This window comes from Myodes glareolus, chromosome 10 (genome assembly GCF_982192425.1).
Source record: "Myodes glareolus chromosome 10, mMyoGla1.1, whole genome shotgun sequence".
In the NCBI taxonomy this organism is placed as follows: domain Eukaryota; kingdom Metazoa; phylum Chordata; class Mammalia; order Rodentia; family Cricetidae; genus Myodes; species Myodes glareolus.
In genome coordinates this window covers 4563145-4590696 of record NC_142035.1, presented here as the reverse complement: position 1 = coordinate 4590696, position 27552 = coordinate 4563145, and the positions used below count along the sequence as shown (strand labels likewise).

General features: G+C 46.8%; 2 protein-coding genes across 2 annotated transcripts in view; both read left to right on the top strand.

Annotated features, from left to right (window-relative positions):
* Positions 1–27552, top strand: part of LOC125404970 (neuroendocrine secretory protein 55-like) — a 50303-nt gene that overhangs the window by 18581 nt on the left and 4170 nt on the right. The gene's annotated exons all lie outside the window — the stretch shown is intronic.
* On the top strand, positions 25372–27524 carry LOC146892713 (uncharacterized). The gene is made up of 3 exons (XM_085696932.2): positions 25372–25391; positions 25726–25749; positions 25947–27524. The coding sequence occupies exon 3, from the start codon at positions 26134–26136 to the stop codon at positions 26980–26982; it is 849 nt and encodes a 282-aa protein (XP_085553058.1). The 5' UTR covers positions 25372–25391; positions 25726–25749; positions 25947–26133; the 3' UTR covers positions 26983–27524.

The window sequence follows — 27552 nt, the reverse complement described above, 5'->3', positions numbered from 1 at the left end:
AGGGTGGGGGACCTCAAGGCTCTCACCACTGGCCAGTGGTGATGATGGGTTTAACTGCACTCTGCATTTTTAAAAGTATTCCATCTAGTCACATTCATACTTCAAAACAGTTGTGGGCAATAAAAACACCCATTGCATAAGCATTTCCATTCAAGTTGCAGGGATTAAAGGTTAGGAACCTTTCTCTTCTCCCAAAGGTTGTGAGGTGAGGATGAGGAGGCTCAGGCCTCTAGTTCTGAGACGCTTCCACTCACCACACCCATAAGAAAGATCCTCGGAGCTGGGGGCATGACTGTTGTAGGTGCTCCTCTGGTCTTACAACCCCCCTTTATCGACAGGTGCCTACCAGGCTGCTGCCTTCTGAATTCTAGTCAGGCCCTGGGAGATCACTGACTGCAAATGTCTCCCAAGTGAACACGAAATGTATGTTGTCCATTTGGGGAAAGCCATTGTTGTGGAAGGTTAATAACCACATTTGCTCCGTCTCACCAGCCCCATTCCACAAGTTAGAATGCACCCCCTCTTTTTTTATAAATAAGAGAAGAGTCTCCCAATAGTTTTCTTTAACAGGGCTCAAGCTTGTAACAACACCAATATCAGTAATAGCAGCAGCAATTATTATTAATTAATAATGATATGCTTATTAATCACTATCATTTAATATAATTAATATTGATATTGTTATTAATTAATAATAACTATGATACCCTTGCTTTTATGTTTATGTTCTTGAATGGGCAATGCTAGCGTATACCAAATTCTGGAGAAAAGATTACAGGGTCCCAAATAACTTTCTCTTCCTCGTTTTAGAAAAAGAAATCCTGATTTTTAGTTTACAGCCTAGTCCCATTTTTCCATTCATCAAGAATCTGTGTATGATTTTGAAAAGTATTTGTTTTGTTTTATTTTAATGCACGAAAATTATTGTAAGCAAAAAAAATTAAAAGAGAGGATAGCCTCATTGATTAAAACTGAAACCCCCAACTCTAGGCATACCCCCTTGTTTTCAAAATCAATTCCCCCTTCAAATAAAATGTGTCCACCCTCTTCCTAGCAAAGCCATGGCTTTTCAAATGTCTCTATGCTTTTCAGGAGACACACAAGTAGCAAATGAAAATTAGTTTTTGAACTTTTTTTTCCCCTTAACCTATGAAACAGGTTAAATGCACCTTTCTCCTCCCAGGGTTTTAATGAAATTAAAGTTAGTATGTTTTTGTTTTTCTTATTTTAAAATAAAACTTCACAGAAAAGATAGACGTTTTTCAAATAGAAACAACAGGGCCAAAAGGAGGAGACTGGAAGCAGTGGGCAGTGGACTCCACCATCTGTGGGTCTCCCAGCAACACACAGGGTCTGGTCCTGACACCCACCTTGGCAAGTTCCTTAATCCACTGAATGGAAGGCATCCTTTGTCCTAGGCTGACCTTTGGACCCCCGACCTAAGGACCCCTGACCTAGGGACCCCTGACCTAGGAACCCCTGACCTAGGGACCCCTGACCTAGGATTAAGCTCTTCAGAGGGAATGAGAAGAAAATGGGTCTGGCCTTTCTTTTGTGATTTCAGATGAAGACTCTCTGAGGTCTTTATGCAGCTTAAGAATAGGAGCGGGCAGTTTCAAACACAAGCCAGCCAGAGGGGGCTTAGTTTCCAAAGACTTTCCTTCTTAATTCCCTAAGAGAAGGGCCAGACCCTGGAGGAAGCTGTTTATTGTCTGTGAGTCCCGCGCGTTTCACGGGTGAGAACCCCCGAATGTTGAGTTTAAAACTTCTTTTCCCCCTTTCTCTATTCCCAGTGAGGTTTTATTTCTCTTATATTCTCAGCGAGAGATTTTTAACTCAAGCCTAGGGACCCTGTGCCTCCAGCCTCCACATTTCGTCGTTCACTCTTTGGACAGAGTTTGTAAACACAAATCAACTCGAGCAATAGAACAAATGACACCTTGCCAGATTTAGAATTCTGTGGTAATGTGGCAGAAGAGGAAGAAAGACGTCCTGAGAGGGTTACTTTTTCTTCCCCCATCATCGTCATTCTTGCTTACCCTCCCTCCCCACTCTCCTGCCATTAGCTGCCTGTGCATAAATTAACTCAGTACTGTTTCATAGCCCAGGGGTTGGAACGTGCTTACTTTACATGCAAAAAAAAAAAAAAAAAAAAAAGTGTCTCTAGTTTCCCTCCCCATAACCAGATCACGACGGATGAAGCAGAGCAGCTGTTGGGACAGGAAGAGGACAGAGGACGAGACCCCCAAGAAAGAGGTAAGGACCCACCCCCCCATGTTAACTCTTCAATTATTGCCAACTATCACAGGTTTGAATGCTTTGGTCTCTGACGAGTTAGAATTACTGGAAGTGTTTTGCATGTGCCACCCTGGAAGCCATAAGCCAAGAGGAGCATCAGGCAAGTGACTTGTGACAGAGCCACGGAAACTAAGGACGTGTGCTTCTGTTATCCTTAGAGGTAAAACCCCACGTTGCCTTACAGAGTTGGTTTGTTAAAGCTCAGGAGGATTCAGGAACTTTTTTCTTTTTTCTTTTTTCTTGACTTGTAAAGTTCCTGCCCACCAGACCCAAACCTTGAACCTTATTAAATTTTAATGATTCGATTTGGGGCGAGGAGAGAGGTACAAAAACCATATAAATTGTTATGGGGCTTAAAATTTGATGTCAGTCAGTGTTTCTGACACCATCACACACATTTTGGTGGGGGGGGTGGAGCAAGTGCTCAAGACTCCGGCTAATGAGGAGAATGGGAAGGGAAAGCTTGTATACCTACCTTCTCAGGAGTATCATGGTTGAGCTTGCTCAGTGCCACTGCTGAGGGCGTGTGACCTCTGACGAAGACATCACAACAGTCAGCTGGATTCTCTCTCCTGAGCTGCTGGCTCTGGCCTGTCCCTTCTGTCAAAAGATCTGACTACCTCTCTCCTCCTCCTTACGTGAGCAGTTTGCTTCTCATCAAACTGGTCGCTAATGTATAACCGTCTATGAAGACATTCTTACAGGTAACCCGCACACAGGTAAGTCCAAAACTGGATTTTCTTGAAACAAATGTCAATAGCCATGGTCACAATGACACACAAAACCCACAACTAGGCACTGAGATGAGCCCAGTTTTTCAGAGCTGTAAAAGAAATGGGAACAAGTGTCCTGCAGCTTCCCTGGTGGGCATGTTGAGTCCCCCCAGGCTCCTGAGACCCATCTCTCAGGTCTGATCCCTGACTTCTAAGGTAGCATAGGCAGCTTACAGGTCTCACTGGCTTCCTCTTTCCCCCCCCCCCCCCCCAAAGGATGAACTGTTAAAGAGTAGCTGGCATCCCTGGGGTAGTACGTAGGCGCTGAGGACCATTCAAACACATCCTTTCAAAACAGCATTGTCTATAGTTCAATCTCTAATTATCTATGGTCGTCCCTATGTGTCCAAAGGGCAGGGACCAAAGCACAAAGGGTTGCTTCTTAGGAAAGGCAAAGCTTATTTGTAATTAATCCCTAAGTTGTTGTTTGTTGATGCTGTGATTGTTTTTAACATGCGTGGGAAGTGTACGTCTTAATTCCTGCATTTGCATTTTGAGTGGCTCTTCTGGGTCTAGTGTATGCTCAGGCAGTTTATCAATAAAGTCACTCGTTTGGTGCAGGGGCCTCCTGCCCATAGGAAAGCCCAGAGACAGAAAATGTGGGTTGATATTTCAGGTGGCCACTAGATGGTGAGGCAGTATAAGCAGAAGAAAGTGGTGGGTTTATATTGCAAGTGAGAAAGGACAGGGAAACCAGTAAGGTGGGAGAGGGTCTGCTTCACTCTCACACTGCTTCCACCTCAAAGGGGCCCCAAAAGTTTAGTCAGACCCTCGTTATTTTGTATTTTAAGCTATGCATTGAGAATTCAGGAACATTTTAAGGGATCTGTTAACTGAGGGGTCCTCCAAGCAGCTCCGTTAACATTTTGCCATGGCAGGGGAGACACCTTCTGTGCGCTGTAAGATATTCTGGGCATCTCTGATATCTGGTTATCAGACACACACAATACCACCACCATCACCAACAACCCACACACATTACACAGACACACACATAACCACTACCATCACCAACAGCCATCACACATTACACACACTCATATAACCACCACCATCACCAACAACCCCCACATTACACACACACATACACATATATATACAACCACCACCATCATTAACAGCCATCACACATTACACATACACTCACACAACCACCACCATCACCAACAACCCCCCCATTACACACACACACATATATAACCACCACCATCATCAACAACCCCCACACATTACACACAGACATACACCCACCACCATCATTAACAGCCATCACACATTACGCACACCACACCCCACTACTACCAGAACACCTTACTACCACTACCATCACACACAGATTCCCACAACTATATCAACACACACACATACACATACACTACCACCACCAGATAGAGATGCCCCACAACTATCAACACACATACACAAGCACATACATACATACATACATACATACTACCCACCATCACACACAGAGATGCCCCATAACTATCAACACACACACACTACCACCACCACACACAGATGCTCCACAACTATCAACACACAAACACACTACCACCACCACACACAGATGCCCCACAACTATCAACACACACACACTACCACCACTACACACAGAAATGCCCCACAATTATCAACACACACACACACATACACACACACACTACCACCACCACACACAGAGATGCCCTACGACTATCAACACACACACACACACACTACCACCACCAGACACAGAGATGCCCCATGACTATCAACACATACACACATGCACACACACACTTCCACCACCACACACAGAGATGCCCCATGACTATCAACACATATACACATACACACACACACAGATGCTCCATGACCATCAACACACACACATACACATACACACACGCACACACACACTACCACCACCACACACAGAGATGCCCCATGACTATCAACACACACACACACACACCACCACCACCACCTACAGCCCCTGCTGTACACAATACACACGCCATACTCTACTGCTATCAGCAGAATACTTCATTATCACCACCACACACAGAGATATCCCACTATCATCAACACACCCACCCACCACCACCACCACTTCCCCACACGTAAGTGTGACAACCCAAAACTCTCTGGTCACCACCAAATGTCACCCCTGGTTGAGAGCTGCTGCCTAGATGTAATCCATCCTAGCCCTGAGGATTTTAAACATACACATGGCCTAACTTGTACACCAACAAACAAGTCCTCTGAAGAAAAGTTGCCCCTCTATGGACCACCCAGCAATGTGTATACTAATGTTGGTGGGTTGCATTCTTAGATAGAAGCAATTTCCACAAACCTCCAAGAGTGACCCCTAGATGACCCTAAAGAAGAGAAGAAATCATTTCAGGGAAATAAACAGTGACTTGATCTAGGACTCTGATAAGTCAATATCTAACTAATCAATGGGCAGTCAGTATGGGGTGTGTAGACTTTTAACCCTTCACTGCCACACAGTGTTTTTTAGGTTGCATTAATTGGTGTCATGTTAGCCTGTCTACCTCTGCTGGAGTGTAGCAGTAAGCCCTGTTATTATAGAAGGGACGTCCAGACAAGGGAAGTGCTTGCACCTTCTGTGTACTTACAGACATTAGAAGAGCCTTGAGGTAGCCTATGCACACCAGCCATGAGGATGTGGACTCCAAAGACAGCCATCCATTCGTGGGAAGGTGACCTGTCTGTCACCTTTGAGTGGTGGCAGGAAGATCAGAGTAGCTGCACTGAGGAAGAGAAAGATCTTCTAGAAAGAAAACAATGATGCCAATAGAAGTAACTGACCAAAGAATTTTCTTGGCCAAAAGTGTTGTACTTGGTCTTCGATAAAACTGTTGACTCTTCTCCATCTAAAAGCAGCATCCATGTGTCTACCTGTGAGAATGGGGGTCAGCTGTCACGTACTCCCCAGTTTGTGCCTTACCTCTCTTTGTCTGCTGGGGATTAAATTCAGGGCTTCACGCCATGCTGTCCCTGAATTGCACTCCCAGCTTCTGACTTTTTAAAAACAAGACTTTTCCCATCTTTTTTTTTCCCTCTTAAAGATCAGAAAATTTTTATACCTCAAAGTTAGTCATGGAAGGTGGGAGAGTATTGCTTGAACTCAAAACTTTCTGCAGACTCGCCTGAGTGTCCCAGGTTCTGCTTACTGAAGTGCCCCTAACCAGGAAACACTCCTCAGTGAGCAGTCCTAGAACTGACTCAGGGGAAAGCCTCGGAATGTTGACTTTGAGACTTTGCCTGGGACCAAGTACAACATCTTTCCAAGGAAATACTTAGAAGACTCAGGGCAGAACCCAAAGTCCAATGCCAGATGTTAGGGGGAATTTTTTTTTTTAGTTGGGCAGCCAAAAACGTCTGGGCTGTTTATCCTTTCGTGTCACGTGGCTTCAGGTTCTTTCCTTTCAGCTGTTTAGAAGGAAAGCGCAGGTCATTCTGTTTCGCCAAGCAGATATGCAAATGAGGACTTAAGACGAACACTTAAGAGGGACCCCTCTCTCTAGTGGGAGTATTTGGAAATTTCCCAATGAGACTCCACGTTGCTGCCTTCCCCATGTTGCCTCAATGGAGAAGGTTGTCTGAGAATGGGGGTAGGGGTGGGCAGAGAAGCCCCAGATGACGGAGAGAGCACCAGCTTAGACCTCGGGGGATTTCCTGGAAACTTGGTTGATTTTAGGATCCCATGTACTTGTCAAGTGATGTACAAAAGCTGACGATGGAGTCTTGAAGTATTGACAAGGCTTCAAGTTGACCCGAGGTTCTGCCATGGTCAAAAGGAACCAAATTTGCTGAGTTGTTTACAAGGAAGCCGGAGACATCCCATGTCCGCCTTGATGTATATAAAGTATTACCAAGGTGGGGTTAGGACAGGAACATTACAGAAAGTGGGGTCCAAGCAGAAAACTCATACTTATTGGGCAGACAAATCTAAAACTGTTGTAGCCAAGGCTCACCCCGGAACTCAAGGTGATAGGAAGCAAAGGCCTTTCACCGTGAACTCCTGTGAGATCACAGGGAGGAGGAAGGGCCAGCATGGCTGCCTGAGGGGGAGAAGGGGGCCCATCTCATTTCCACCTCAAGTTCACAGAGTGCAGAACCCAGGGAAGGAGTAAAAGCCCCTGAGGAATTTGATTTGTTTCTCCTCTTTCCATTCTTTCTTTTTTCCCCTACTTTATTTTTCTTTCTATTTTCAGATTTTTTTTTTTTAAGTAGGATCTTTTTTGTGTAGGGGGGTGGCACTTCTGTGCCAGAGTTTATAAAATACACATCCATTTTAACAGAAAGAAAGTAGAACACCCACCCACTGTTTAAGGCTGGGAAGTAGGAAAAACTTAACAAAGCAAAGCTGTTCAGAACTGGCTGGCAGATGGCGCTCGGCGTTTACAATTGAGAGCCTGGCTTCATAAAATGCACGCCTGCGCCTGCCTCAGGCTGCACTGTGGGCCCCCTCCCTTCATCTTCCTTCCCAGGAATGTAGCCCGGCTCCAAGCCTAGGAATATATATATATATTAAGGTTTTTTAGTTTAGCAATTGACATCTGGGGACAAATAACCCCACTTTGAGAACTTTGTGGACCCTAGGCAGGTCAGAAAGATAAAATACAATGGTATATAGCCCGGCAGCCTCCAGTTTCAGGGCTTTGATCTTTTGGTCAACAATGCAGAGCCCTTATTCAGCCAGGAGCCAGTTCTGAGACCCTGCGCACATCTTTTTGTCCCTTTAGATCCCAGTTTTCCTCCTCTAGGGGAAAAAAAAGGGGGGGGGTGAGGGGTGTTTCTGATTTTAGAACTTTTTTTTTTTAAAAAAATTCTCTTAAGAGAAGTTTAGAGTAGAGGTTTGCCAGTACCCTAGGCATTGCACATGCGCACTTTGCCAGTACCCTAGGTATCGCACACACTCACTTTGCCAGCACCCTAGGCATCGCACATGCGCACTTTGCCAGTACCCTAGGCATCGCACATGCACCTTTGCCGGTTCCCTAGGCATCGCACACGTGAACTTTTGAATGTGTCCCTACCAACATGGCAAATGATGTAGGAAAAACACCTTAGGCCATCTTTTGTCCTTTAACAAGTGGCTAATTATTTCTGGGTCCTCATACCTGGGAGCCACTTTGGGTAGCAGCAGAGTTCAGGAGTTCACCCTCTTCCCACCCAGCTGAGGGCTAGGAAAGAGATAGACATATGCTTTTAGGAGAAATCCAAGGAGCCTCCCCGGAGGAGGGGACATTTTAGACGCTGTGGTCCCTTGTTTCCAAGGACAGTACCTTTGCACTTACCCTGATGCCGCTGCCATGTTTGCTCCACAAGCCGCTGAGGAAGGCCACGTGGACTTCCCAGGAAGAGGCCACAGGCTTCTCTGCTAGGAACTTACCCCTTCCCCACTAAGGCCAGCCTCGGCACTCCATTCTGGTATGCCTCCTCTATTGCTCTTCTAAAACATAACAGTCAGAGGAACAAAATCGAAAGTATTAATGAAGGCAAGCATTTCCCCTACTCTGCCATTCAAAATTTTCTTTAAAACTTTCCTATAACATTCTTCCCTCTTGCCCAGTATTTTGACTTCTTTCCCTAAGGATTTTAAAAGGCTTTTCTTGATCCTTTAGCCCCTCCCCCAGGGCTTCTGATATGTGACCTTCAAGGTGGGCAGCAAGCTATTAACCCCTCCCCAAGAGTTAGAGTATAGGTGAGCAACCCTTCTAGCACCTTCTTTGGGACAGTGGAATTCCTACCCACCAGAGGTCAGCAAAGAGCTCAGAATAGCTGGGTCTGCTTGCAAATGTAGGAACCGGTAGAATTCTCTAGATCAAATGTAGAAAACCCAAACAGAAAACAGCCCCCCATTTCGAGGGTACCCTTGGGTGGAGCGTCATCCTATCTGGGGTCCCCAGGTGCTTAGTTTGAACACCAGTGAAGCACCCTGTGTGTTGGAAGGAGACATAGGTTTTGATCTGTTGTAACTTGATGGATCTCTTTTGCATGCCCCCTTCCAAACACACAAATCCTTCCCTTATCAGAGACCATAACCTCCTAGAGCCCCCAGTCTCTCTTGGGGACTTCCCACAGGACTGAACCCCCCTCCCCCGCCCCCCCCCACATGCCACTTAGCCCGGTCCCTTTTCTTTTAGGAGATATGTTTATCGTTAAAATGGCTTTCTAAGATTACAAGAGTCCCCCAACCAGCTCCACCCCTTATTCTCCTTTGATTTTGCTTCTTATCTCTGGCTCCTCCTCCTGATGTGTAGCTTGTGTTTATTAACCAGGGTTTGCAGGGGTTTTATTTGGCTTCCCCGACCTAAGCGCACACACAGAGGCCAGGTCCCGCATTCTGTCATCTCTCCACTGATCCTGGACTTAATTTACCCTTTTCACTCCAGTACGGGAGGGAGCGGGTGAACAGGGACTCCTCTTCCCTCCTCATTTGTCTCTCTTTCTCTTTTCCAAGCATTTGAGGTCCCAGGCTCCTTGAGAGGCACTTGTAAGTTAAGATCAACTCCCTCAGCCAGTTCTTTATTGTTGGGACTGGGAAGAAGGGGAGAGAGGTACAAAGGAAGAGAGAAAAATAAGCACAGAAAAGAAATTAGAAAACCAAAGTTAAGACAAGGGATAGAAGAAAGAAAATAGGAGAAACACTTTCGCCAAGTTTAGCACTAAACTCCAGATGAAGTATCTGCCCTGTGGAAACTTCTAGTTTGGAGGAGATCAGAGTTTAAGTAATAGTAGCTGCCCAAGCAGGGGTAGACAGCTGATAGTGACCTGGAGTTGTGCACAGCTGAGGACTGACTGAACTTACAGAGGGAAGGGAGACTCAGGAGCATGGCTCGATTTTAGGACCCACTTGGGAAAGCGAGGATCAGGAGGCTGTGGGTGAAGGCAGGATGGAGCCACCATGGTCCTCTGAGGTCTGGCCACTAGCTTCTCTTTCCCAACAGGCCCTATTTACTTTCTTCAGAGTCTCTTACCTGAACCAAAATGATCCTGTCATGTTTTTAAGTTGTGATTACCCTGTCCCAGCCCCCCACCACCATCTCACAACCCGCCTTTCCGAGTGTTTCCATGTTTTTTCACTCACTAGGGCTTTTGGGTTATTTTGTTTTAAGCAATCTGGCACACCACAGATGTTTTTGTCAAAAGCAGAAAAACAAAACCAAACAACCCACCCTATCTTCATGAGTCCTTTGATTTAATAATTACCCAGAACAAAGCCAGGGCGAACCTAAGGTTAAACATGAACACTTTGTACATTAAGTATACATTTCAGAAATCAAGGATATCCTGAGACCTTTTACAGGTTGATGTCCTCAAGAATTTGGCTCCAGTTGGGTCCCATATAGGCATTGTTATCTATCTCTTTTCCCCCTTCCTTCCTCCCTTCCGTCCTTTCTTCCACCCCACCACCCCACTTTGAAAAACAACTTTTATTCTCTTGGGGTATCTTCAGTTGAAAGGGAAGATAATTCTCTCCAGTAAGGAAGAGAAGGGGGCGGGGGAGTTAAGCCAGAGGAGACAGGGCAGATTGACGGCTCTGCATTGGGGTCAGGGCACAGGCTGGGAGACACCACAGCCAGACACAAGTCAAGAGAGCACAGCTTCAGCTTCCTGGCTGCAGCGAGGAGAACGTTCTGTCGGCTGCCTTTCTGTGCATGTGCTTTCTTCACTAGGTCAAGTTTAAAAACAACAAAAACCCTACACAATCCTGCCCCAGTTGGTTGTGCTAGGAACCTATTCTTCCACATTTGGGCCTCTAGATTGAAGCAAAGCCACAGAGAGGAAGGGACTCCAGGCTAGCCCTGTTGAGCTCCTTCTCATGGTTCCGATTCCCCCACCTGCAAAAGTTCTTCATCCTCTCCAGCAAGTGCCAAGAGTTAGAAATGTGTTGCTAATTGATTTGAGCTGAATTTGTATTGCTTTGAGACTTAGGAAAATGGTTTGGGGTGGAGGTAGGGGAAGCGCGCAATCACTGTTCTAAGAGCCAAGAGAAGGAACTCACCAAAAGTACATGCACACAATGAGCCTTCTGTGACATTTTGGAATCACTGGGGGGTCGGGGGTGTCACAGTGGTTCTTTAGGAAGAAAGGAGGAAGATTGGTGGGAAGTGTTGAATGGAAATTTAGCAGAAAATTGACAGGACTGACGTAGGAACAGAGTCACTCTAGCACGGTTCCAAATGAGAGCAGCTGTCACAAGTCAGTTTTTCACATTTTTGACCATTGGCAGAGCTCAGGTTTACTCATAGGAGGATTCTGTTCCCCTTGGCAAAGAACATGGGAAACCATCTAATGTGCTATACACATGAGCCCATTTTCCCTCATTGATAAGTTGCCCCCAAATTTCCAGTCAGCTTGTGTGTCAAATGTTGTTTCCTTTCCCCTCATCTAGTAGCCTCACTATGCACGCAGTAGGTGCCCACGTGTCTACCACGCCTCACAAGAGGATGAGTCCTTCCCGGGTCGGTGAGTCTGCCTTGATTTGGGCATTTTTATTCATTCATTTAATCAATCATTCAATAGACACACACCAAAGGTTTGATATGTGCCCTTCCCCATGGGGAAGTCAGATTCTAAGACATGGTTGCTCCCCTTGATGGTCCTGGATTTAAAACAAACCCAGGAAGTGGACAATGGTAGGAGATTTCTGGGAAGGCATTTTATGAGAGCAGATACCACTGCTCACAGGGGGAGAATTCATCCGAAGATGAGTGATAACTAAGCTGCAGAACACCCAGAAGAATTTGTCTTCTTGGGTCAAAATAAGCATCTGCATCTAGCCATCCACAGCCCAACCAACCATTCCTCTTTCCATGCCAACCTGAGACTGAGGGTTTCTCTGTGAGCTGTGCTGACTGAAGCTCCCATGGTCATAGGGTAGACCGTGGCGTGGATAACTGGTCTGTCACAGAACCAGAAGAGGTCTTTTAGTAGGAGGTGAAGTCTAGAAAGTCTCTGAATTCTTCCAATCAACCTTAAAATATTCTGTCTATGTTAAGGACAGCTATTTAGATAGTAGGATGGGGAAAGGGTTATGATTTGCAACCAGAGATCTTGATATACTCTAGAGTATTTTCATATTGGGCACGGCCCTCTGCCCTCCATCTTAGCTCTAGTCCTCCATCTTAGCTCCTGGCCAGTTCTCCATCTTAGCTCTAGTCCTCCATCTTAGCTCCTGGATCTTAGCTCTAGTCCTCCATCTTAAATCTAGTCCTCCATCTTAGATCCTGGCCAGCCTTCCATCTTAGCTCTAGTCCTCCATTTTAGAGCCTGGACTTAAGACCTCTTTTACCTGGTCCCTAAATCCGATAGACAGTCTGTATTCAAACACTATCATTAATTCTGTAGAATGAAAAATACCTAGTATTTATTTTGAGCTTTCAATTCACAAACACTTATAGGCTACCTATATATTTCCCTGAAATAGTATATCTTAATCTATAAGTCTCTGATGTTCAGTCTAGGTGAGTTGCATGTATACATATGTGCATCCTTAAAACATACATGCATGCATATAGGCTTTTCATTAGAAATAAGCAAGTTCTTACAGATGACTGAACTGAAAGAATTCTTTGATGAATTTTCTATGATAAGCAAACTTAGGTTTATAGAATTCTGAACTTTGATTTCTCTTTTTAAATTTCCACCCTTCAAAGGGTACTGAACCGGGGTTGCCTGGGTTCCTCCTTCCATACACAGGGATGAGCTCAGAGTGGATCTGAGAGGTGGGGATTTGGCCCAGGCCTCCTTACAGGCCTGCAGGTGGCTGTGTTCTATTCAGCTAATCCCATTAGCTGCCAAAGGCTTATAAGGTTACTGTTTAGGGACATTTGCATTTTAATAAAGAGTTCTGTGAGGCCAAAAATGAGGAAAGAGTCACATTTTTAATAATGAAGCAATAGCACAGGGACACAGGGGGACAGGAAGGTAATTTGGGCCATCATTGCCCGTTTTTCTAACTCCTACTCTTCCCTGCTCAGGACCATGCTGGCCCTGCAACCACCAGGGCAGCAAGCAGTTTTTTCCCCTGTCTCCTGTGATTCCAGAATGTGGATGGTACACTGGTAGTGTAGTCACTTTGCTTCCTTTAAACAAGGAATGGAAGGTGTGGGGCATAGAGACAGGAACAAGAAAGGAAGTCCGGCTAGTAAACAAGCCACAAAACAGCCTCGTTGTTGGCACGCTTCATGAATGGCTATGTGGTTACAACCTGAGAACAACCTCATGCTTGGTGGCACAAGCTGATTGCACACCTCAGCCTGGAGTCACTCGGAGCTATAATGATTTAACCGAAGAAGTCATGGATAGACATCCTGACTTGCCAGATATGAGCATACCCTCTAGAAACCCAGCAGCCTGCCAATTAAGCTCCCTATGTAACAGGCTTTTCTAAGATGTATATTTAGGAGTAAATATTTGAAGGTAGGATGGACATTATGAATCCCACCCATAATGTGCATTTGAATATATGTCCACTTCTAGCAGCTGAGAGAGCTGAGCATCCCTTAGGTTTGTTGTTATTTTTTTTTAATGTCACCTACCTGCAATTTGCCTTGCTTGAAGTTCAGTAATGGTTAATAGGACAAGAATAACAATGTCACGAGATGAGACGTTATTGCACAAAGACCCTTCTCAGTGTCCACAACACATAGGAATGACCCTCCCTGCAGCTGGGTGACACTCAGCTGGAAACACGGTTTTTAATTATGTGTGTAAGTTACAGCTTTATTGTGAGCCTGCGGCAGGAAGGCTGGCAACAACAGCAACACACACACACACACACACACACACACACACACACACACACACACTGTGCTTTCCCTTCGGGTATTAAAGGTGTTTGGATTTTATCTTCCCTGATCAAACTTCTATACTTCCTTCTAAAGAGCTTCCTCTTGCCCCTTAGCTAAGTCAACAGGGAAAATGGTTTCTGTGTTTTGCTAAATTGCGGACCCTGACAATGACAGGGATGCAGAGCCAGAGGAGGCTGTAGATATGGTCCGCTCCCCCTTCAAAGCAGACACAGTCTGGCTCAAAATATGGATTTTTCTCCCCACCCTCCCAAGGCTAGGATTTTACTTAGAACTCTCAACTACCAGCTAAAATTTCCATCACTAAAGGGGCTGATTTCAGGCAGAGAAAGGGCCACTTTAGCAAATGACAGAAAGGAAGAATCCTGAGGAGTCTTAACTACAGCAGAAAAAAAAATCAGCCATGCCATTTCCCTGACAGCTTTTTAATTATGATGAAAGAACACGATGTTTTCAGGGTTTTTTTTTTTTTTTTTTTTTTTTTTTTTTTTCAGAGAAGTCGTGTGGTAAGGGAAAGGAAGAGACCTCTGAAATGGACAGGGGCTGTTGGGGTTTGGGGAGCAGGCAATTGTCACCCCTGAATGATGAGAGAATCCTAGCCCCTCCCTGCAGACCATGCTCCTCCGGCCATGTCTTCACCATTTTGCTTTATTCTACCAGGACTGTGAAAGGGAAGCCGAACCAATCACCTGCTAAGTGCCGGCTTCTCTCTTTCCCTCTGGAGAGCGAGATGAGGTTTAACCCTCAAGCTGGTCCTCCTGGCTGGTTCTTAGCTCCAGTGGCCAGAAGGGTTTTCAAGTGGTCTGCCACACACCCACTGTTGAAAATTATGCTTTCTTTAAGGTCAGTGCCTAGGTCAGATGTGCCATTCCAGGGGACATGAGAGGCCTTAGAAGTGGAGCCAGCAGGCCCAAAGACAGGAATCCCTGCAGCAGAGGCCGTGTCGTAGGGCTGGGAAGCAATCAGGGACCAAGATGTTGAGCCTGTGTTCAGGTCAAGCAAGAATCAGGAAGGTCCGAGTCTGTTGTCCCACCTCTGGCCTTATCTCTAATCCTCCCTTGATCTCAAGCAAAGGAACTTACTCGGCTTGCTTGAAGTTCCCAAAAGCATTCTGGCATGGTCCAGAAGAGAAATGAAAGCACTCCAAATGCTTTCTTAGAGATGGAAAGAGCCTTGATTTCTGGGAATGGCCAAGAGAAAAGAAGTAAAATGCACACATACAAGGTTAGCTGTGAGATCCCTGGGCATGAAAGCAGAAGGCACACACGCACACGCATGCACGCACACACAAACAGGTGCTACCGTTTTCACTGCCTCTCTGCTGCGTTAAGGCTCGCTTGTGGTCTGGAACATAAATGCAGGTTGCTTGAGAGGGAGCGAGCAGAAGACAGGGTCTGAGCTCTGAGATGAGCTCTGCCTTTGTGCAATCATCACACACACAACGTCTGCTAGAAGTGATGTCGTTTCTGAGAGGGACCCCGGCAGCCTTGGGTCCAGCACGGACAGCTATCCTCCATTCCCCACCCGACTCCAGGATACACACTATCCGAGCAGTTTAGGACCCCCCTCCCAGGCCCCTTGCTTCCCTCACCCAGTTGACACACTGTTACAGACGCTGGTAATTTTGATGATTATTAGCCTGCAGCTGACAACAAACCAGCCGGACTTAGGGCTTTGTGGTAGGTGAATTAGCAGCATTCACAGAGAAAACCACTTTGTTTTCTACACTCAGAGGATTAACGAGCAGACTGCCACATCTGCAGCCTCCTCTGGGGGAGGGGAGGTTCTTGGGGTGGTAAGGTGTATGGCAAAAAGCAAAGCCTGCTCCATCCAGAGCAACCGCAGTCTCCTAGCTGAGCCAAGGCCAAGCAGGGATTTGTTCTTGATGCAGTGCAGGGCAATTCTGCCTGCAACAGAGATACGGGAACGGCAATCTCTGATTTTAGTGGGTCCATGTTGGGGAAAACACTTGAAAATTTAAAGGTAGACCCTGTTTTGTTTTGTTTCTCCCTTTCCTATTTGGGGAGCCAGGAGAAAGATGACAAGGGCAACATCCCAATTTATCTTTCTGCCTGCTTAGATATTTCATCTGAGAATGGTTATAATTTGGAGGAGAAAATAAAATCCCAGACACCTCAGACAGAGAGAGGTACCCAGCTTAGGAGGCAGAAAAAGCCTGCTAGAGGGTTGGCATTTTCGGTGTCAGAATAAGGAAAGTATTAAGAGAATTTTGTCCCCTTGTAACAATAAGCAGGCACTTTGGAAAAAGAAAACATGGAGGTTTTTTAGAAACACGAGGTCATGGGATCCTAATGATGCCTGAAGCACTGGTCTCATTCCTCATGTCAGAATTAATTTTGGCAGAGATTAGATGGTTCTTCATTTACATTTAATAGAGCACTGGAATAAAGGAGAGCTGCTAGCCTTATTCTGGCTGTAGCTTTACCAAACCGCCGCGGGTAGAACAGCCTTAACGCTGCCCTTTCTTTCATCTCTGGAGCTTTGCTGTAGTGAATTTTGAGACATTTGGCAGAACCTAAAAACCAGGTTTTCCTTGATAGAAATATGTAGCACTTGCTGCTGTCCCTAGAGCCTTCTATTGTCCATTCCTGTTCTGTTCTGGTGGCCTTTCTGACTTGAGTTTTTGCCTTCAACCAATCTGGTTGAAAGTTCAATTGCGAAAAATCGTCTGGATGTTTTATCCAGGCACAATCAATTCGCCTGAATGTTTGCACTGATCAGCTGCTACCTGCCCCATGTCACCCCCCCACACACACACACAAACACACACATAGCCCACGTGCTGGGAAGGAAACAATTTTTAGGAAACATATCTGACCATGAAGGGAGCCGAGGAAGGGCGCTTACACATGAACAAGATGTGGGAGATTTCTTGCCTTCTCTGTGGTAGCCATTTGAAGCCGGCTGCAGAGAGAAGGTGGGGATGAGGAAGCAGGCTGGTCCCTACAGGCAGGTGGGCAGGGAGAGCTGTATCCGCCAGGCTCACAGCATTAAGAGAGTCAGGGTCTGTGCCTGCAGCCATCTTAGAACATAGAGGAGGCAAAAGAAAGCCGTTAGCCCCTGCTTTGTCTTAGGTAATAGCCAGCTTGATCCAGTTTATGAAAAAATAACAACGAGAAGGGTTTTTATCACAAAAGAAAAATGTCTATAATTTTAGTATGGGACAAATAACTCCCCTCCCGTATTTTTTATCTCAGTCACCAAAACTGAGACGAGATCATCAATTCTCTCCTCCTCTCATCTACATGGGCAATTTAGGTGGTCTGTGCTGGCAGCCCCCCCTCCTGTTTTATCAGTGCAGTAACAAGCTAGGCAGGCGGGAGAGGAGAAGGGTGGTGGCAAGCGCTGCCTTTGTGTTTGGTCTAGTTCTATTTGCAAGCACCTCAGCCGAAGAGAGGATGCAGGCATCACCCCCAGACAGCGCTCCTGGTCCATCCTCCTCATGTTCCCTGTGGGGCCCAGGCCAGGTAGAACCAGATGTCTAGACTCCAGCTTTGATCCTTTATTTGTATTTATTTATTTGTAATTTGTATTTATTTGTATTTAACAACCACAGCCCTTTGAATGTATGTTTTTAGCAGTTTGCCACATACCAAGTTTTGAGTAGAAAACTGAAAGGGTCAGGAGCTGATGGCTGAGATTTTTCAGTAGCCCCGTGAAGCAGAGATCTCAAGCTTCTAATAAGGAGTCTTTGCGAATCAAAGTCTCCTTGCTGAAAGCAAGCAAGTGGTTGCTGGCAGCTTTCACAGAACTGGCAAGGCACCTCGGCAAGGGCTAAGCAAGGCTCCACAGATAGAAATCTCTGGGTTTTGTTTGTCCCTGAGCTTCTCGGGCTGCTTCCAGCTAGCTCCCTTGTTTTCCTGTTCTTGCCTTCTTTCCTTTTGTTTGTCTAGCCTCTCTACCTCCCACCCAGGAATATATCCTTATTTTTCTCATTTGAGAAGAATCTTGTCCCTAGTTTTTCTTGTCATGGCCTCTTGTTTATCCATATCTCTCTTTGCCATCTGTACCTCTCAACCAATTCTAGTAGATATGAAATTTTTACAAAGTTGAGGGAGCAATACTTAATGCATTTAAGAACAGCGAAAGCAGATGAAATATGAAGGTATGGTTGTAAATCATAGTCTTAAACTTGCCGAGGGGGATGTTAGTCATCCATGTTTTTGTTTTTACCTTTAATCTATCTCTTTGATAGAAATTTAATTACAAAGATTATTTATGAAAGTCATTTTTTTTCAAGGTGACAATTACTTGAAATGACTAAGTTTCAGGAACTTTCTTGATGCTTGAATTTAATAGCTAGCTCTCAAACTTTGGTGTGCCTTAAACTGCCAGAAGTCTACAGTTGGGTTTTCAATCAGCCTCACTATATGTTTCAACCATCTTGACCAAAGACGGTCCAGGGCCTTCGGTCTAAGTGAAAAGGGCCAATGCAGTACTTCTACTTGGTCTTCTTGACTCATCAAACCTGCCCTCATCTTCTTGTGCTTGGCTCAGGCTGCTCTTTAACATTACAGTAACACCTCTTGCCTGCAGTTTGGTCTACTGTCCCTCTTATTTCTCCTTCGGTTGTTAAGGTCATCACACAACCAACCGCTGATTTCTCACCCCAAGGTACTGGCCTCCTCTATAGGAAAAGGGAATTCTTTCCCAGACTTTATTTCTTAGTGTTAGGCCACTGCAGCCTAGTGAGGAAAACAGGTTTAATTAGTCTGTTGCAGTTCATCATTGGATGTTAGCTTTGTGCCACCTCCTCTATTAACACCAATTATGGTGACATTTGCTTCAGTCACCGGAAGTGTCCCTCAGCTGAGTCTCAGGGAAGTTCCTTTCTCCTATAGGGGAGGGGCATCTCTGCTTTCTGGTTCTGTGGTGGGGGAAGCCCTGCTCTATGCTCCCCCAAGGCTGACACTGTTGTTGAAATGTTGAAGACCGAGAACACATGCTCTGCTGTGCCTTTGGCTAGAGGCTTTTTCTTGGCTGACTGTAATGTTGGCATTAGTTAATTGAGGGGAAAATCTGAGTTAGGGCTTGCGATTCTACGCAAGCCGGGCATGCGATGGGCACACCTGTCACTGAAGCCAGTGTCCACATGCAGCCCCAAATGTCACAGATGTCGCATTCTTTCAGCATTAGCTAGCAATTTAGTGTTCCTTAGGAAAACTAAACCATTCCATGGTAGCATTGCTCACCTACTAACCCTTAGGGGGATTCTTTGGGATTTGTTTGGCTAATAGAGACAATAGTTCCTTTTAAATTCCATCTTCTATAATCTTCTTTGGTTTTTAAGGTAGAATCTCACTCTGTAACTTAGGCTGGCCTTTCACACATGGCAATCCTCCTGCCTCCTATGCCAGCTTCCAGAGTGCTGGGGTTTTAGGTGTGATCCACTACACCTCTTAAAAGGCCCTTTCTTACACAGTGGAGAACAGGGCTCCAGCTTAGCCCTCTCCCAGCCCCTTTGTAGCTGCAGCTGGAGGCTTCCAGGAGGCAAAGTTCAGATTTTCCTTTTCACTCGTACTTCCACCTACAGAACACAGACGCTTCTCTCAACCGCTGGGGGTTTCCAGTTCCTTCTTTCCACAGATCTTTCAACCAGCCTGGCATCCTCAGAAAGTTTTAATGTGTCTTATCACTTATGTAAATATTCTCCAAAAGCAACACACATTTTAAATGATGTAGCCCCAGTAGCTGGATCTTTCAAACTGGTTCTTAGTAAATGCATTGGCCGTCTATAATTAATACAAGTACCGGAAATCATCTGAAGAAATGGGCTATATTTAGTTTTTAAGAGCAGTCTGCTTTGTAGTCTTTGTAAAGTCAGCAACATTCTTTCAATTTGGGGATGTAATCAGCATAAAAGGAGTTGTAATCTGAGAAGGTAGTAGAGACTAAAGCAAGGGACAGGCAGCAATGTTAAAGACAGTGAACTTCTCCAGTACTGAGTGGCATGCAGAGACCCCTGGATAGGAGTGACTGTGGATATAGCTGAGGTCTCTAGTTCATGAAGCACAGCCTTTCATCCAATCACCAGGCTGGTTACAAATGCCTGGAATTGTCTGGCTATAGACTTTTCTCCAGTTCGGCACTTTCAGAGCTGGGCAGAGACCTCAGAAAGCCACAGTGCCATCTGGCTCTGCTGATGTTGAGGGTGGGCAGACAGCGACCAGCGACCCCTGCACAGCCCACTTCCTTGTGGCCTTCCTCACTGGAGAGGCTATGTATTCTATGCCTGGGGGAAATAGGTGGAGCTAAGTAATAATTATACATTTTCCAATTTCAACATCTGTGAGCAAACACAAAAGACGAAAAGGTGCCTACACCTCTAGACGAATTAAACATGCGATTAGTTATGTCACATTGATAACTTAATTTGGGGCTTCCTAACAGCAGATAAAGAGAGAGCAGTGGAAAGTGGAGGACCCCTGGATCCCCATCTGGATCTCAGTTTTCCCAAAGTAGGGCTAGTCAAGTCATTGCACTATTTGAAAATACATTTTGGTCAGTAAAAACCAAAGAGGTAAATGTATACCCACAAAGTAACATTCTGCTACCAATAAATAAATAAATAATGCCTACTCAGGTTTTTAACTAACCTACTTTTTACGATAGGATTAATAAAGAATTAAATGCAAGGGAGTTAACATTTAACAGAATCAGAAAATAATTAAAATGTAAAAGTTTGGGGATGAATATTTTTGTGTGTTTCGTTGACACAGTGTGACTCTGTAGCCCAGGCTGGCCTCAAACTCAAAAGAACTCATCTTGCCTCAATTTCCAAAGTTGTAGGATTATAGTCATGAGTTGGTATACCCAACTTAATAAACTTATCTTAGCCGAGGAAATTTTATTTTAGAGGGGAGTTTAAAATCCCTCTTCTCCATCTCAAGATCACATTTCCAGTTGCACCTACTGGGTGTTTTGCTACCTCACTGTGTGTTCAGTCAGATGTCAAATGTCAGCATCAACTACATAAAGCACCTTGTCAACAAGTGCACAGTCAGCTGGAGAGCATTCTGTGTGTAACTAGTCTCCGCGCAGTCAGCTGGAGAGCATTCTGTGTGTAACCAGTCTCCGGCATGGCTCTCCATCCCCAGCAAGTTTCCATATTCAAGGGTTCAGTTAAACATTCTAAGTTACAGGTTAACCATCACCTTAGTCCTCATGCAACCTTCCACAAAGGAAGCGAGGGACATTTTATGTTAGGAAAATTCACTTTCCTGCTGGTGGTGGAGAGAACTCTTTGGTATTCTTTCGTGCAGTCACAGTCTGCCAGGCTGCTTCATTGTTACTCTGCTCATGTTGATGTGCACCGAGTAAATGGGGCTGACCCTCTCTTCCTTCTGGATTTTACTATTCTGTGCTTCACAATTATGCTGCTAAGATGGGTCTTAGAAAGCTTTTTCCTCTTCTCTCGTGCTGTCTAAATTGTTTACAGAGAGACTCAATGAACTGTAAAGTTGTAAAGGGAAGAGAACTCCCACAATCTCCTTCTAGTCCCCTTTTACAAATCATGGGAAGGTAGTGAGGAGGCACTGATGACCTGGGGGGTCAGGCTTGTGTGGCAGAGACCATGAAGTTCCTCTTACAGGTAGCATTTGCCTATCTGGGTCACTGGTGGCCCATGAAGGCTATAGAAAGTCTCAGTTGTCCTCTTATTCTGAGCTATGGTTTTAAACATATGCTGTCATCTCAGAACCATTGGGTCCCAACGCATTGGTCAGGACACCCCTCCATTTGGTTGGAATTAGAGTGAGATTCTAGTCTAAGTTAAAGATATACTATTTAAGTGGTAGCTGGTGGATCTTAAAGAGGGCAATTTCAAAAGCTTGTGTAGTTCATCCATGTCTTAGAATTTCTGAGATGACAATTACACATCATGTTTAATACAGAATATAAGTTTGGAGTTACTTTGCAATTGAAATACTAACCAGGGCATATGACAAGAAAAAATTGCCTAAATGATGACATTAGATGTTTAAGAACCTTCAGGTCTTAAGTATCAAAGCCTTCTAGTGGAGATTAGTCAGGCCTAGGAAATACTTCTTACAATACCTGCTTTCATCTCCAATATGGCCAAGACTTCAAGTAATGTTTGTCTACAACAACGGCTCCACTCATCTGTCTAATAAAGTGCAGAGTGTGCTTTGAAGACAGAATGCATCACTAAGTACTATTATTGAAACCTTACAGCTAAAGTTTCTGTTTCAGTGGAAGCCTATTTATTGTATCCTTGGCTATTAAAATAATATTATAATTGTATTTTCTCTAGACTCTTGGAAAATAGCTTACAATGGCCCCACCTAATGAAAGGTCCAGGAGAACAGTCTTGTCCAAAAACTCAGTCACATTAAGTAATAATATTATTTGGAAGGTTCTAAGCTCTGGCAATGTGGTCACTTCTGAAAGCAGAGGCGGCACTCTCGCTACAGCAGGGCTGAGGGACACAGACTCCCATCTATAAATATAGAGCTGGCAAAGCCACAAAATTAAATCCCAAATTCATCCATTATAAAGGGGAGAGAAGAAAAACCATTGCAAAGAAGAGTTGCTAAAACAGTCTGTGAGCATGTGGTCAAGCTGTGTGTTAGGGGACCCATGTTTCAGGTCAGAGTGTGTTACTATCTCAACTTGCAGGCTCCTGCATGAAGTAAGTCACCTGAGTCAGGGAAGAACCTGTATCTTCTCTGCCGGGGTATTTATGGTCTCACTCAGGATTAAGGTTTTTATAATGTTCATGTGTCCCTGAATTTGATGAAGACACCTTTCACTGGAGAACCTTCTAGTGCAGAGTGTCCAGGGAATTACGTTAATTCATTGTTTCACTTTTAAAGACTGAACCCTAGGCTTTAAAGAGTGTAAAATTGCAGGGTAATCTATTAAAGTCAATTGCTAACTCATCAGTCCTACACTGTAAGATCCAACTCTGGAAGACTTTTAAAAAGCAAATCCTATACATAACTCTGAGGGCTTGGTAGGTCGATGCTAGGCCAAAGCCATAGATGGTGTCAGCTCAACATACCAATTAAATAAAATCTCTCCTTTCACTTTGTGTCAAGTGAAAACAGAAAACTGAACAGACCACAGACCGGCTTGTGTTTCCGAGCTCTTGGTGTCCACTGCTTACCTGTAAACCCTTGGTTCCACCTGCTGCCATTTATTTACAAAGCCAATGCTTTATTTATGAATCCCTGGTTAGTCATAATAAAATAGAGGCAAAACTTAACAGTTAATTTTTTTTTCTTTTTCAAGAATGGCTAAGTTAGGAGTTGAATGGAGGAAGCCCTGACCTTGTGTTACATGTTTCTAGGACAATGGTCCCAATTGTGCCTTGGCTACAACATATGTCACTGTGTGCCATCAGACAGGTCACTCTTTTTAAAGATTGGGTGTGATATTTATCTACTAGGGGAAGGCCCAGAAACTCTTCATTACACTCACTGTAGGATGTAGTTATTGTATATAGGCATGGAGGCTGTGCTGGCTACTATTTACCTCTTACCTTTTAAATACAATGTGTCTGTGCTTCTACACACTGGAAGCAGGAAGGAAGAGGCTTTTGTACAACTGGAGCGGAACAGACATTTCTGGCCAGGTCCTCTGTCTTCTAAGTCTTTAATTTCACAAATGACAGATGAATCAAATTCAAGCAAGAAGTTTTTGTTGAAGAGGTAAAAGGTAGCCCCTGTCTTCATGTCAGCACTTACAGGGCTGGCCGGTACCTAGGAACTCAGTTTCCGCGAAGCCCAGCAGGACAGCAGTTAAATCTTTTTCATCCACTCTGGTTAGATTTAAAAAAAATAATAATAATAATAAAGAAAAATAAAGAAAGAAAAAAATCATCAACCTAGGGCAGTAGTTCGAGTTTTTCATACTTCTTTAAGTGTATGTTTGTATGGACCAGAAGCCTTAATCAGTCGTGGCTAAAAAATAACTTTTGAGGAGACATAGCCAGAGCCTGGGCAGCAGTGCGGCAACTTAGGGCCTCTTTGTTAGGTTTAGCTTCCCGCTCGTAATTCCAAAAGATCTTTGGTTGCATAGAATCGCTTTCTGATGTTCTTTCAAATCCATTTTTTTAAAAAAAAATCACTAAAAATAGAGCGTAGCATGGAGGCAGAGGTGTACCAGCAGGGACCAAGAAAAAGCGTCATGCTGTGACTTCCCTGTCACACTCTTTCTGAGTTTGAGTTGGACAAACTTTCGGGCAGGAGAACCCGAAAACTTGGAGTGGTCAACTGTGTTTTCTTACTTTCAAAGATAGAACTGTCCAGAATAATTTAAAACATTCACACCCCCCCTCCCCTTGAGGACCTGGGGTGGGTGTGTTGCATTCAGAGTAGAGTTTCTGTTTCCTTCTTCCCAGCGTCCCAAGTTTTGCAAGCTATGTTCAAAAGTGAAAGGAAGGCAACGTAGGAAGAGAGTTTGTGATTACCCGGGCAGTTCTGGGATAACCGACACCTTGTCCCATCCTGGGAAGGTGCCATGTCTTAGTCTGACCGTTGCCTCTGTCCAGGCACCTGGGCACAAAGTGGTTGTGTGCCAGTTATTGAATGAATGAATTAATTGTATCCAAGCAGACCCAGTGGCAGACCCCAGCACCCGAGGAAGGTTTCTCAAAACTTAATGTCCCTGCCCTTTCACCTAGCCGGTGCTGTCTACCATGTCATAGCGTGGGGGCCAGGGAGCGGGGCAGGACACTTGTGAGTTTTGAAACAATTCTCCAAAAAGTTCGTGTTCGGTAAAGTACTTTTTCCCTTTTTCTAGAGCCCCGCATGGCGCCCGAGTCAGGCCGTCGCCTCTCCCACCTAGGAGGACTCCCGCGTGTCCTTCTGCCATCCATCTCCATGGCTCTTCTCTTCGGCTGTCACCTCGCCTGCGGATTGCCGCCTGCTTCTTGTAGCCATACTAGCCGCCGTGGACAGACATAATACTTCTCGTGAGGAGATCCGAACCCCGTGTGGAGCATCGCGACTAATTAGCTCGGCGCCATCTGCCCAAGCGGGCACGCGCCGCAGGGTGGGAGGGGTGGGCCTCCGTCGCTGCGTGCGCTATCTGGGAAGCTGAGGTAAGAAGGCGCATAGCATGGGTAAGCGTCGTCGTCGTCGTCGCATACTTTTCACGCTGCCCAGGGCTACACCACTATACTGAAAATTGGGAGGCAGGTCTAGGAGGCGGGGTCGAATGCCCACCGTCTTGGGCGCACCCGTGTTCCCCATTAGATTGCTCTTCGTACCCCCTACCCACACCAAAGGTACCGCCGTATTGTCCCTTGACCCCCGCCTGAGATGCAGCCCATTTGGGCGCGTCCTCAGTGGGCCGATTTTTTGTGCTTCCCCTTCGCTTTATAGGGACCATTGCTTTGGGTCCGTCCTCTGAAGTGGCTGGGGCGTCATCAGGCTGGTTAGAAAAACCCGCTCCACGGCGCGGACACTCAGTCGCGTCGGCACCGCGGAGCGGGCTGCGTCAGGTAGCTGGCACCAGCGGCGCTCGCTAGCTCCCTGCTCTCGGGCTTGGGGCTGCAGCACCGGCTGGAGCGAACCCTTGTCCCGGCGCGGGGCGGCGGCGGCGGGCAGAGAGACAGGCAGGCACTGCCTTGCGTGTGAGTGCCCCCCACTCACATGTAAGTCGGGGAGCGCGGGGGCTTTCTACCCAAGTTCGAGGTACCCGGCGCGGGCAAGAGCCACTGGGCAAGAGTCGGGACAGGGCAGGGGTGCCTGGCGCCGCTGCCCTACCTCGCGCCTCCCGGGCATCCTCCAATTTTTTCTCTTCTCTCTCTTCTCTTCTCCATTGACGTCCCCAAGAGCTAACCCAAGGAGCGCCTAAGGGTAACAGCAAACTCTTGTCATTTTCACCTTTGCACTTTTCTTTTTCTTGTGTGTTTTTTGTCTTTATTTTATTTTTCCCTTTTCAATTGTTGGGCATTTCTTGGTGCTTTTTTTGGTTTGTCGCTATTGTTGGGTGCTTTGTGGTTTGTTCTCGCCCCCTTTTTCGTTTGCTCATCCTTTTTGACGCTAACTCTTAGGCAGCCAGCTCAGCAGCCCCCTACGAAGCCCGGGGAAGCCACACTCGGTGGCTCCAAGACAGTACAGCGAAGACCACAGCCGAGCCCCCCGACACGGGGCGCACAGGAGCCGGAAAGCCCGAGGCCGGGGGCAAGCAGACCGCCCGGGCCAGGCGCGAGCCAAGCTCCCCGAGGTGGCCGGGTCACCATGCTGAAGATGGCCAAGAAGCTCAAAGCCCGAGCGGCGGAGAGCGAGAGGAAGACAGCCGCGGCTGCCGCCGAAGTGGCTGCCGAAGCTGCCGTGGCGGCTGCGGCGCTGGCAGAGCCGCTCGCTTCGCAGAAGAACGGGGACCCCGAGAAGCCCCCCAAGTCCGTCAAGATCCCCGTGAACGCCGGGCACGATGTGCCGCCCGAAAAGTTGCTGAGCGACAAAGAGCGCAAGAAGCTAGAGAAGAAGTTGCTGGAGCAGAGGAAAAAAGAGGAGAAGAAGAGAGAGAAAGAGAGGAAGAAGTTGGAGAAGATGATGAAGAAGAAGAAGAAGAATGTGCCAGAATCCCAATCGGAGGCCCGAGGTCCCGAGGTCGCCGCCGCCGCCACCGCCGCCACCGCCGCAGGCGAAGACGAGGGCGCCGCGCAGGGCGCCGCCGCCGGGCTCGGAGAGGGCGCCGCCGCCGGGGGCACCAGTAGGGCCTGGGCCCAGTGGGACACTGACTCCGATGAAGATGATGCCTACTATGCGCCACCTCGTGTTGGAGGCATCGTGTGGCGCCCCGGGCCTGCCAAGGCTGGCGCACTCAGCGCGCACATGCCCCTCGTGGTGTTCCTGGTGTTCTCCGTCCGCAGCCCCTCGTGGGTGCTCAACTTCCTGCTGCAGAGGCGCACGGAGCGGGGCCGTGGCTGTGGCTTCGTGTTCGGGGCGACCTGCTGCTTCCGAGTGTTCCTGGGCTGCGCCTTCTTCTCCTTCCTGAGTGGCCGCACCAAGCGCAGAGGCAGAGGCCGTGGGCGCTCCCGGGCCAGGGGCACGGGGCGCCGGGGGCGCGACGAGCGGCTCATCTAGTCAGACCCCCCCACCCCCCCATCATCATCATCCACATCGACCACCACCACCACACCACCACACCACCACCACCTTCCACCTCCACCACCATTGCTGTGTAGTGTGGATCTTTATTAGTGCTTGTGTGTGGACACATTTTCCTTTTTGGTTGCTCTGTCCTTGGCTTCGTGCTTGCCTTGCTTTTCTGCACACTCCCTGCTCTCTGGCTCTCTCAGTGTCTCTCTCTCCTTTTCGAAATTTTCCTAAGTCCGGGCCCGCGCTCCCTCCCTTTCCGCCCACCCTGGCCCCTTGGCGGCGCCCGTCCGCCCTGCAGCAGGAGGAGGGGGATCCGGGGCCGCCCGGCCCGGGGGTGGAGCGCTGGCATCGTGCGAGGGGTCGTCACCACCGCGGGGCCGCCTCCTCTCCCCCCGCCGCGCTGCCAGGCCCCGGCCCCAAGCCGCGGGTGGGGCGAGGAGGCGACCCCTCTGTGCATCCCGGCCCGGGCTGGACGTGGGCGCAGGGACCCCCTGCCCGGCCTCCGGGCACCGCCTCCCTGCGCCCGCGCCCGCCCTCCCAGCCGCGGCCCTCCTC

Excerpts from the sequence above, each read along its gene's own strand:
- LOC146892713 (XM_085696932.2), top strand. The coding sequence starts at position 26,134 with ATGCTGAAGATGGCCAAGAAGCTCAAAGCCCGAGCGGCGGAGAGCGAG.